The 12,168-nt window shown below is 49.0% G+C and overlaps 1 protein-coding gene across 1 annotated transcript in view; it reads left to right on the plus strand.

The window, feature by feature from the left end:
• The window catches only part of LOC119972235 (cadherin-7-like), a 134,352-nt gene that overhangs the window by 97,535 nt on the left and 24,649 nt on the right, over positions 1-12,168 (plus strand). Inside the window, 1 exon segment of the mRNA XM_038808620.1 lies at positions 4,811-4,932. Within this exon segment, the coding sequence (XP_038664548.1) occupies positions 4,811-4,932 (122 nt within the window).

Below are 12,168 nucleotides of genomic sequence, written 5' to 3' on the forward strand. Positions count from 1 at the left end.
AGGGAAATGTGACCACAATGGCCTCACTATTGCCGCTAACAATAGCAAGAGCAAAGAGAGATTGCGCCCAATTCATATAAATCCCGGCATAATATAAAAGCTCTTCAACTCGTTACAAATAATAGTCCTCACCCTTAGATACAGCAGAATGATTGTATTGCAGAAGGAGCAAGGGAACACGCATCCCTTCACGCATCTGACATGAAAAACATTCCGAAATGCTGGATTCTCTGGTTCCCCAGCCGCACGTTTCATGGTGGCGCACCCATCGCTGGCGGCTGGATTCTCTCTTCCCGTCTCTTGTCAATGGGATTTCCCACTGAAGACAACCCATATCACCGGGAAACCCGCGGGCAGCGATGGGGGGGGGGGGGGGGGCTGCTGCCAAACGGGAACAGTGAATCGCGGGGGCCATTGATTCCGGACGCTATTTCTAATGGATGAAGTCAGTCAGATATTAACCGCAAGGGGACACTATTTTAAAAACGACAATAACTTTCACCAGCACATTGCCCAGGTTAAAAAGCTCCCAAGGTGCTTCACACAAATGTCGACAACATATGTGAAATTTTAGGAAGAATAAAAACGTTTATTGTCTCAATGGTGAGGGATTGAAAAGTTCAAAGGTGCAGAGGGATCTAGGCATATAAATCACAAAAGGCAGGGGCAGAAAGTAATTAGGAATGTAATTGTTTATTATGAGGGGGATTGATTAAAAATGTAGGGAGGTGGTGCTTTAGTTGTAAAAGCCATTGGTGAGACCACACCTGGAGTATTGCGTCCAGCAATTAAGCTCTTTCTTTCAGGTAAGATGGAAATGTGTTAGAAGCAGTTCCGAGGCGGTTTATCTGACTAGTAACCAGGGGCGAGATTCTCCCAAAACGGAGAAATCGTAAAGCTGCCGTAAAACCCGGGCGGGTTTTACGGCAGCGCGCCCCTTCCCGACCGGGGACCGATTCTGGTCCCCGGTCGGGGCTAGCAGCCGACGCCGTAGGCTCCGGCAAGACGGGCTTAACGAAAATCGTTAAGCCCGCTTACCGGAGTTAGCGCCGGCTGACGCGTCATATGACGTCAGCCCGCGCATGCGCAGTTTGGAAGGACTCCAACTCGCGCATGCGCGGCTGACGTCATCGCGTTTTTGCGCGAAACCCGCGCATGCGCGGGCCGGGTTGCCCCTCAGCCGCCCCGCGAATGGATACTGCGGGGGCGGCGGAAGGACAAGTAGTGCGCGGGTATCGGGCCCGCTGCCCGCGATCGGTGCCTACCGATCGCGGGCCCATGGCACCCTTGGCACGGCCGTGTACTGCCGTGCCAATCGGTGCCATGGTTATAAAAAGCGAGTTAGTGACGCCGTTTTTACGAACGGCAAGACAGGTGTGTTTGCCGTTCGTGAAAATGGCGGAAAGGGCTGGGACTTCGGCCCATCTAACAGCTGAGAATCGCTGCGGCCGTTAAAAAAACGGCGGCAGCGATTCGGGTCGGGACTTCGGCGGGGGGGTGGGAGAATAGCGGGAGGGCGGCAAAAATGTCGGGAAGGCCCTCCCGCTATTCTCCCACCCGTCGTGGGGGGCGGAGAATTTCGCCCCAGGAGTGGGCGGCTTGTCTGACAGGGAAAGGTTGGCAAGGTTAGATTTGCATCCAACAGAGTTTAGAAGAGTAAGAGGCGACTTGATCGAAACCTTTAAGATCCTGAGGGGTATTGACAGGGTGGATGTGGAGAGGATGGTTCCTCTTGTGGGAGAATCTAGAACTTGGGTCGCTGTTTAAAAATAATTCGGACAGAAATGAGGAGAAATATTTAATTCAGCAGGTTGTGGGTCTCTTGAACTCTCTTCCTCAAAAGGCAGTGGATTTAGAGTCTTTGCATATTTTTAAAGCAGAGCGAGATAGGTCTTGCTTAACAAGGGGATAGAAGATTATTTGGGGTAGACAGGAATGTGGGGTTGAAGTTGCACTCAGACCAGCCATGATCTTATTGGATCACAGAGCAGGCTCGAGGGGCCGAGTGGTCTACTCCTGCTCCTGATCCCCATGTCTGTAGGTCAACAAAAAAAGAGTTAAAGGGCTAATTGAAAGTTTTAATGAGAGAGGCTTTAAGAAGGACTATCTTCAGGTTACTTGAGCTCAGCTGCAAAATACAGGATGTCTCATGGGAATGCTAAGGTTAAGTTATGTCTGAGGTAAAGTTGCCACAGTCACAGATGACTATGGGCTGCTTTCCCCTTTGCGGGGGAGAGCTGGCTGGTGGTGATTTAACTTGAGGGTCACCGCAGCTCAGGCGAGGGGCAACGGTGAGAAGGCGGGGTCTTCATAAGTAACCTCAGCAGTACGGGAATTGAACCCATGCTGCTGGCCTTGCTCTGCATCACGAACCAGCCGTCTAGCCAAGAGAGCTAAACCGGCCCCATTGTCTGAGGTAAGCTGTTGGGGTCAGCCATAGTTAAGTTGGTAGTCCCCTTGCCTCTGTGCCAGATAGTTGTTATTTCAAGTCCCCCGTCAGAACAAAGTTTAAATCGGTCCTTCAAGCGTGGTGCTGAAGGACTGTTGCAGTGGGTCCTCTCAATGTAACGACATTGAAAATGGGTAGCTGGAGTTATTGCCAATGTCCTGGTCATCCCTCAATCAACATCACAAAACCAGACAAATCAAAGCTTGGTGGCACAGTGGTTAACACTGCTGCCTCACATCGCTCAGGACCTGGGTTCAATTCCAGCCTTGGTTGACTGTTTTGTGTGGAGTTTGCTCATCCTCCCCGTGTCTGCGTGGGTTTCCTCCGGGTGCTCCGGTTTCCTCCCACAGTCCATAGATGTGCAGGTTAGGTGGGTTATGGGGATAGAGTGGGGGAGTGGGCCCAGTTAGGGTGCTCGTTTGGAGGGTCAGTGCAGACTCGATGGGCCGAGTGGCCTCTTTCTGCACCATAGGGATTCTATGGAACCTATAAAGCAAACGACTGCGGACCCTGGAGATCTGAAATAAGATCAGACAGTGCTGGGTAAACTTAACAGGCCGGGCAGCATCTGTGGAGCGAGAAACAGAGTTAGTGTTTCGAATCCAATATGATTCTTCAGAAATCCAAAGAAGAGTTCCGAGGAAAAGCCATATTATGTTCAAAATGGTGACTCCTTTTGTTCCTGCACAGATGCTGCCTGACATGCTGGGTTTTTCCAACACTTTCTGACTTCATTTCACTGAAGCAGATGACCTGCTCAATGTCGCATTGCTGTCTGTGGGATCTTGCTGTGTAAAGGTTGGCTGCTGCGTTTCCTACATTACAGCAGTGACTACAAATCAAAAGTACTTTCCGACTTTCAGGATGTCATGAAAGGCGCTAGTTAAATGCAAATTGCCCTGTCAATATCTTTAGGCAAAATTCCTGATTGCTGGTTGAATCAAGATCGATTTTACCATAGTATGCTGTTACAAGTGTGGGGCCGCATGGCATCACAGTGGTTAGCACTGTGGCTTAAAAGCACCATGCTCCCAGGTTCGAATCCCGGCTGGATCACTCTCTGTGCGGAGTCTGCACGTTCCTCCCGTGTGTGCATAGGTTTCCTCCGGGTGCTCCGGTTTCCTCCCACAGTCCAAAGATGTGCAGGTTAGGTGGATTGGCCATGATAAATTGCCCCAATCCAAAAAGTTTAGGTGGGGTTACTGGATTACGGGGATAAAGGGGATAGGGTGGAGTCATGGGGCATAGGTAAGGTGCTCTTTCCAAGGGCAGGTGCAGACCCGATGGGCTGAATGGCCTCCTTCTGCACTGTAAACTCTATTCTATGAATTGGTCTATTCTCACTGGCCATACCGATCAAACAAGTTAATTAACATACACCCCTTGAAGAAAGAAGCACCAAACCTTGTTAATGGGGTTTGAAAGGAAGTTCCGACTAAAAAAACTAAAAACCCAAACTTTGTTTGAAAAGAAATGTTTAGGATTCTATCCATGAAGACAGCCGAATCATGCCATTAACTTTAAAAGCTGAGAAAATTATGTGCCATGTCCTTTGACAAGAAGGACATCATTCCTGGAGTATTCAGCGGACCATTTTATCACAAACATATACAATCACGCAAAATACAAAATGAGAGAAGTGCAACTCATTAGTTTGTTTGCAAACACTCTATATAATCTTCAACCTCATTATCAATTTGTCAATTAAAATTTTTAAATGCCAAGACAAATATTGATTTGACAGTAATAAGACTATCACTAACGTTTGAGTAGCTTTGCTGTTTTAATAGTTCTATGCTTTAATTTTGCAAGCGTATTAAATTAAACAGCCAGGTTCATTTTGAAAGGCCCAAATTATGACTACTTAATTGCTCCGTCGCCCCAATGAAAAAATAATTCATCCACCGGCCCTTACTTCCTTGTAGCTCGAAAATGGAACACAGAAAATAAGAAAACAAACAGAAAATGCTGGAAAATCTCAGCAGGTCTGGCAGCATCTGTAGGGAGAGAAAAGAGCTAATGTTTTGAGGCCAGATGACCCAAAGCTAACAGACCGGGAAAGTGGGAAATATTTATACTGCGGAGTGAGAGAATGAAAGATGAGTCATAGCCACAGAAACCCAGGGAACAGGGTCCCCAGCGGCCACGCTGAGTTCCCGACGGAACTCGGCCGGTCGGGGCGGAGCATCGGGAGGCCAGAGGCCGTCGGTACGGCGCGTGGCATCGGCGACCGGAAAACCCAACACCTGGGATCTGCCAGGACAAAAAAATGAAAACCATTTCACATACCAACAAAGAACCTGCAGACATAACTTAACCCAAACCTCTTCCGCTCCCTCTTGACTGTTGTCTTTGCTCCAGGTGATCCAAAGAAAGTTACTTCAATCCGGGTGCATATTCGAGTCCTCGATGACAACGACCACGCTCCGGCATTCCCGATTCCTTACGAAACATTTGTGTGTGAAAGCGCAAAGCACGGCCAGGTAAGAATTTCCAGAAATTGGGAGATTGTCCCGGCTGCCATTGTGGTGAAGCATTGCTGCTTGGGGCGCTTGCCGGGAGCTTGTCCGTTGCTTTGCTGAGGTGAGGCATTGCTCCTCCTGAAAGAACTGCTATTTCAAATGGACAACAGCTTTCAGCAATAGCACGTCTAAAACTGAAACCGTGGCCAGGGCTTAACCTCGCCGACTTCGGAACCTCGTTGCCATGGGGCAAATGGGGATGAGAAGCCTGTGCTTCGGAGGGAACCAGAAGAAAATGAACATAAAATTGAAAATGAAGGGTTGAAGTAAAACCTGTCTGGAACGGTCTTGTGTACCATGAGATGGAACTCCAGTAGTACTGGTGCTCGCGTCCCTGATTCTTACAGGGGCTCAAGAATCTTTTAACCGGTTTAACCTTCTGGTTAACTCAGCTGTGATTTTCCCCCAATTGGATAATTAATAGCCGAGGGAGGGCTCACTGGACAATTTAAGATTTCCAGCGGACTCTCGGAGATGGAGGGCCAGTAGACATCCTCCAGCTGAAGCAGCAAAGAATCTAAGCGTTGAGAGAGAGGGAAGGGACACCTCCATTTTGGAGAAACCCTTCCAGCTGGGAAGTCAGCCATTATGGCTGGAGTCAGGTTTATAAGCCTACCTGGAGCACTGGTTTCCCCTGTTTGCTGCTGGGAAAACACGGCCAAACTGCTGGCCTGCGCACGACCGCCTGGGTGGATTGGGAGGCGGACTGGAAACTCCAATATTGAGCCTTAATTAGGTATTGACTGCTGGAATCCACCGCTTGTGGGCCGGTAGCCCGGCCTCCGCAGAATCCATAGAATCCCAACAGTGCAGAAGGAGGCCATTCGGCCCGTCTAGTCTGCACCAATCCTCTGAAAGAGCATCCTACCTCGGCCCACTCCCACATCCCATCACCGTAATCCCCCTAATCCGCACACTTTTGGACCCGAAGGGGTAATTTTGGCATGGCCAATCCACTCAACCTGGAGTCCGTTGGATTGTGGGGGGAAACCGGAGAACCCAGAAGAAGACACGAGGGAGAAAGCCCAGGAGGCTGGCCAAGGGGAGGGATGGAGTTGGGAAATCGGACTGCCGGCTGGAGACACAGAGTCCAGATTCGCCCAAAAGAGTCTGCGATTCAATTTTGCTCCGTTGTTTAACGGTGTGCCAAGTGAGATCATCCAGCAGACACCACCGAATGGCAGAGGACCATAGAAACCCACTAACTAACATACAGCTGCAAAAATCCCAATTTATAGCCTGAGATGGTATGTATCTCTGAAAACCTTTACGGCTACTCTCTGTCCCACCTCAGAAGTTACGCTTTCAATCTTTTATAAAAAGGGGTTCAAAAAGTAAGAGAAGGAAAAGAAAACAAGAGATCAATGAGTTGTTATGCTGTGGAGTGCACAGTTTGGGATCCAATGGTAACGGTTCAAAAGGGACATGGATATTCCCTTAAAAATGGGAAACATTTACAGGAGTGAGCAAGGGAAAGGGACTAGTTAGACAGCTCTCTAAGAGACTAGAGCAACAAATGATGGACTGAATGGCCTCCCTACTGTTGTTGCGAATATCTAGTGTGTGGTTCACGTGTTTCAGAATTTTGTTTTTTTTTAGTTTTATGAAATTTAATGGTAGAACATGCAATTAAAGCACCCTCAGGGTGGGGTTGCAGGGTGGGGAGTTGGGCCTCGGTAGGGTGGTCTTTTGAAATGTTGTGCAGACTCGATGGGCTGAATGGCCTCCCTTTGCACTGTAGGAATTCTATGATTCTATGAAATTGCTCAGATTTAGAGATTAGCAGAATACCTCAAGAAATGGCAGTTCGAAAAACGACTTAGATTTTTTTTAATACAGTCAGAACAGCAAAGATAGAGCGATAAAACAACAGATGGGCTGTTCTTAGCTAAGGAGATGCATATAAATGTCTGTAAATCGTGCCATAATGGCAGTCTCGAGGGATGTTTTTATCTGGGAGCTGGAGCTAAATTAGTTTAAAAGTATTGAATCAACCGTGAAAGGTTGTAAGATCCATTTACTTCATTGTGAATGAGGAATAATTAACCTAAAGGTAAGTTAGGGGACATCCCAGAGCAGGCGACCACATCATGGAGATGAGTAGAGTTCAGGAAGGCTCTCTGGTTTCAGTTTATCTGGATGTTTGCTGGGAAGGCCTTTTGGTGTTGTGGTTTGGCCCTTGTGTGGTTTGCAGCTCACTGAAGGAAGATAGCCGAAAGAAATGGCAGACCTGTTTTGTGAGTGGAGTAAACGCTAGCTTCATCATTGAAGTGGAGACGCCGGCGTCGGACTGGGGTGAGCACAGTAAAAAGTCTTCCAACACCAGGTTAAAGTCCAACAGGTTTGTCTCAAATCACGAGTTTTCGACGCATTGCTCCTTCCTCAGGTATCGTGATTTGAAACAAACCTGTTGGACTTTAACCTGGTGTTGTCAGACTTCTTACTGTTCATCATTGAATGCAAGGAAGGCAGGGGAGGCTTAACCTTAGTTTGAATCAAGCGAAGGAACACAAGTTGGAAGATTGTCTTGTTTGAAGCTAAAAATGTAGAAACTAGGAGCAGGAGTAGACCTTTTTGCCCTTCCAGCCTGCTCTACAATTCAATATGTTCATAGATGATCTTCTATCTCAATGCCATATTATCCCTGTACCCCTTGACACCATTAAAATCTAAAAAAAATCTATCCTTTTGTTGAATATATTTGGTGACTTGTTCTGTGGTTGAGGATTCCACAGGTTCACCACCCTTTGAGTGAATAAATATTTCCTCATCTCAGTTTTAAGTGGTCTACCCTGTATCCTGAGACTGTGTCCTCTGGTTCTACATTCCCCAATCAGGGAAAACATCCTCCCTGCGTCTAGTCTGTCCAAACCTGTTATAATTTCATATGTTTCAATTAGATCTCCTCTCGTTCTTCGCTATGTCAGTGAATACTGTCATAATATACATCTATGTATATGATGGAGTGCAGACAGGCAGTGATTGACACACAGGATGACCAGTAATCACAAAGAACAAAGCAGCCAATCAACAGACAGGACATGACCACTATAAAGCCAGAGGGCACTAGTTTTCCAGCTCTCTCTCGGGACCAAGCCTCTGAGACAGTCAGAGCTCGCCGGTGCAAACACCATGTGGTAGCTAGTAAGTCTGGTCAGGCTAGTACCAGGTCTCCATTCAAGTCAGCATAGTGTCAACCCACAGTTCAACATGTATAATAGTTTAGATGTTAAATAAAATCGTGTTGCATCTATTCAAGTGTTGGAAGTCTGTCTCTCGCTACACTGCATCAAGTGCAGTCTACATCGACCCAGCCAGCCCAAAATATCAAATACAGGCCCAATCGCTTCAATCCCTCCTCACAGGACAGTCCCACCAACCCTGGTATTAGCCTAGTGAAACTCTGCTGCACTCCCTCAATGGCAAATATATCCTTTCTCAGGTAGGGAGACCAAAACCGGACACAATACTCCAGGTGTGGTATCATCAAGACCCTGTACAACTGCAGTAAGACACCCTTGCTCTTGTATTCAAATCCTCTTGCAATGAAGGCCAACATACCATTTGCCTTCCTAACTGCTTGCTGCACCTGCCTCTCCACTTTCAATGACACCCATATCCCTTTGTACATCCACACTTCCCAATGTATTGCCATTTAAATAATACTCTTCCTTACTGTTTTCGCACTGAAGTTTGCAACTTCACATTCAGCCACGTTGGCACTGCTGAGGCATTGCTCTGAGGGATTGCCTGGGCTCTGTGGAGCATGGGCCTGCTGTCCTGTCTTAGAATGAGAGCACAGGGCCGCCTACCCTGCCACTCTGCCCGTGTCGCTGTCGCTGCCTGTCAGCCAGCCTGTGGACTGGCATTCCGGAAATGTCTGAGGCCAAGCAGCTGATGTTTGCACGGAATATTGAACCGTTTGGTTGGAATCATAGAATTTACAGTACAGAAGGAGGCCATTCGACCCATCGAGTCTGCACCGGCTCTTGGAAAGAGCACCCTACCCAGGCCCACATCTCCACCCTATCCCCATAGACCAACAACCCCACACAACACTAAGGGCAATTTTGGACACTAAGGGCAATTTATCATAGCCAATCCACCTCACCTGCATATCTTTGGACTGTGGGAGGAAACCGGAGCACCCGGAGGAAACCCACGCAGACAGGGGGAGAACCTGCAGACTCCGCACAGACAGTGACCCAAGCCGGTAATCGAACCTGGGACCCTGGAGCTGTGAAACAACAGTGCTAACCACTATGTTACCGTGCTGCCCTTTTAAAACACAGGCATGGTTGTGTTATGATGGCTTTTATGTCAATATTGTGGGCTAAGGAGACAGCATGGATGGTCAGTGTAGAGGGAAGGGAAGATGGAGATTTAAGGTTATAAAAACATTGAACATTGGAACAGGACAAGAGCGGGTAGATGCAGGAAGGATGTTCCCGATGTGGGGGTGTTCAGAACCATGAGTCGTTGTCTAAGGATCTGGGGTAAACCTTCCAGGGCTGGGAAGAGGGGAAATTTCTTTACCCAGATTGTAATGAGTCTGTGGAATTTTTTACCGCAGGAAGCAGTTGAGGCCAAAGCGCTGTGGGCGCCATTCAGTAGACCGAAGTTAAATTCTGCTCAACGGTACGTTTGCCAGGGTGTTTCTTGGTGGCTGCAGGGCCGTGAAACGCTCCACTATCCAGCAGCACTTTGCTGGGTTTCTTTTGCCTCCAAAAGATTCTCTCCATCGCAGCCGAACTTGGGGGGATTTCCTGATCTCACCCACAGGAAAGGCTCCTCGCAGACCGGGGCACTCCATTTTTCCCCCCTCCTCCTTTCAGCACCCCGCCCACCTCTTTCATGAACCCGCGTCACCCCTCCAACCTTGGGTAGGCCCCGAAACACTCCCTCACCCTCCTCTACTTGGCAAGGCCTGCCCACCCTGGGCCTGACCCCTGGCAGTACCAACCTGTCACCTGGGCACCCTTGCAGTTCCAGCATGGCACAGCCATGGTGCCAGGGTGTCAGTGCCAAGGTGCACAGGTGCCAGGGGGAGTGCCACTCTGCTCTGACCCTGACCACCCAGGGGTCTCCAATGGAGACCCACCCCACAGGTGCCGTTATGCCTGGTCCACTTTCGTGTGGATCAGTAGTAAATGATGTCCTGTCGAGGATGCCATGATGCGGTCTCTCAGACATGGCCAGTAAGTCCAGGGTGCTGGGTGAATCCGGGCTTGAAGGGCCGAATGGCCTCCTCCGGCTCCTATTTTCTGTTTCTATGAAATGGGAACTGTCATTAGATGACCATCAGCCTTCCCAGAGAGTAAGGGAATCTGCTGAATTCCGCCTTCTCCGATTTTGTCTCCAAGACAGAGATAGATAGGTTCTTGATTAATAAGGGGATCAAGGGTTACGGGTAGAAGGCAGGAGATTGGGGATGAGAAAAATATCAGCCATGATTGAATGGTGGGGAGCAGATTCGATGGGCCGAATGGCCTAATTTTGCTCCTACATCTTCTAGGGCAGGATTCTCCATCCCGCCACACCAGTTTTCTGGTGCGCCGCCCACCCGCCGGCAGCAGGATTCTCCGTCCTGCCAGCCGGCCAATGGGGTTTCCCATTGTGGGCAGCACCACGCCGTCAGGAAATCCCTGGGTATGCGTGCGCTGCCAGCACAACGGAGAATCCCGCCAGCAGAGAATACAGCCCATCTCTCCTCCCTCCTCCTCCATCGGCCGTCTCCTGAGCTACTTACCATGTCTTTGGAGACAAAGGCTCTTCAGCCATGATGATGAGGTTGTCAAGGATTGTGACACAGATATGCAGGGACGTTGCTTCAGCACCCCATTAGCCTGTGTGCTGAATTTTCACATGACAGTATGGTTCTCACTGTATACATGCTGTCCACATGTGGTGTGGTTATGCATCAGGATGAGCCAGGTGTAAAAAGCCCTGCAGCCACCCTCTGGTTTGATGTGGTGGGTTACATAACTGAGGGCACAGTGGACTACGCAGATTGGATGCATTGTGACTGTATCCAGGACAGCAAGCATTCATGTCGGGAACGTATCGATATCATGGTTGTGTTGTAATTCACCGTGTGACCACTGGGGGTATCACTAGTATATAAGTGAATGTTAGAGTCAGGTGACCCCTCAGAATGGCTGGAGGATGCTGACCAAGAGAGGTTGCTCGTGCATGATTTTACTGTTATTCATCTCTTGCTTTGTCGATAGTTTACCCACTGTTATTGTCAATAAATCAGAGGGCAGCACGGTAGCATAGTGGTTAGCACAGTTGCTTCACAGCTCCAGGGTTCCAGGTTCGATTCCCGGCTGGGGTCACTGTCTGTGCGGAGTCTGCATGTTCTCCCCGTGTCTGCGTGGGTTTCCTCCGGGCGCTCCGGTTTCCTCGCACAGTCCAAAGATGTGCAGGTTAGGTGGATTGGCCAGGATAAATTGCCCTTAGTGTCCAAAAAGGTTAGGTGGTGTTACTGGGTTACGGGGATAAAGGGATAGGGTGGAGGCGCGGGGCTGAAGTGGGGTGCTCTTTCCAAGGGCCGGTGCCAACTTGATGGGCAGAATGGCCTCCTTCGGCACTGTAAATTCTGTAAAATGGTTAGTAGCTTTAGCTACAAGTGTTCTTGTAGTACAAATCAGGCCATCCGACAAGAACATTACAGGGAGTGGGCAGGAATATGGAGGTGAAGCATACAATCGGCCGTGGTTGTATTGATTGGCGGAGCTTTCTCATGGACTCTGTGGTCAACTGCTGCTCCTATTTCTCCTATTGTTCTGTTCTTATTCATCTGCGCGACGCGTTAAGCATGGTTGAACACCAACCGCACATTTGGGGAATGGAACCCTTGGCGGTGCACCTCTGCATTTAGATGTGCTGCCCATAAAGGCAGTTGTGCACAGGCAGTGGCACCTGGCACCATGATGAAGTCCGCTCTCTTGGCAAGGGGACCAGCCTCCCCAGGTTGCCATCTGATGAGAGCCACACCAGAAGTGTTTGCGTTGGGTGCGGAAACCAGTTTGGAACCAAAACGCCACCCTTGGCACGGAATTTCCAGTGCCGCTTAACTAAACATTACAGGCTATGATTCTAATATCAGTTGTTCCCTCCCTGATCTCGATAAGCTGCCCTTCCCAGGGCATGAGCAAATGGCAGAACAACCACCACCTTTCCCAAGTGTTTCCC

The sequence above is a fragment of the Scyliorhinus canicula genome, chromosome 10 (genome assembly GCF_902713615.1).
Source record: "Scyliorhinus canicula chromosome 10, sScyCan1.1, whole genome shotgun sequence".
Classification (NCBI taxonomy): domain Eukaryota; kingdom Metazoa; phylum Chordata; class Chondrichthyes; order Carcharhiniformes; family Scyliorhinidae; genus Scyliorhinus; species Scyliorhinus canicula.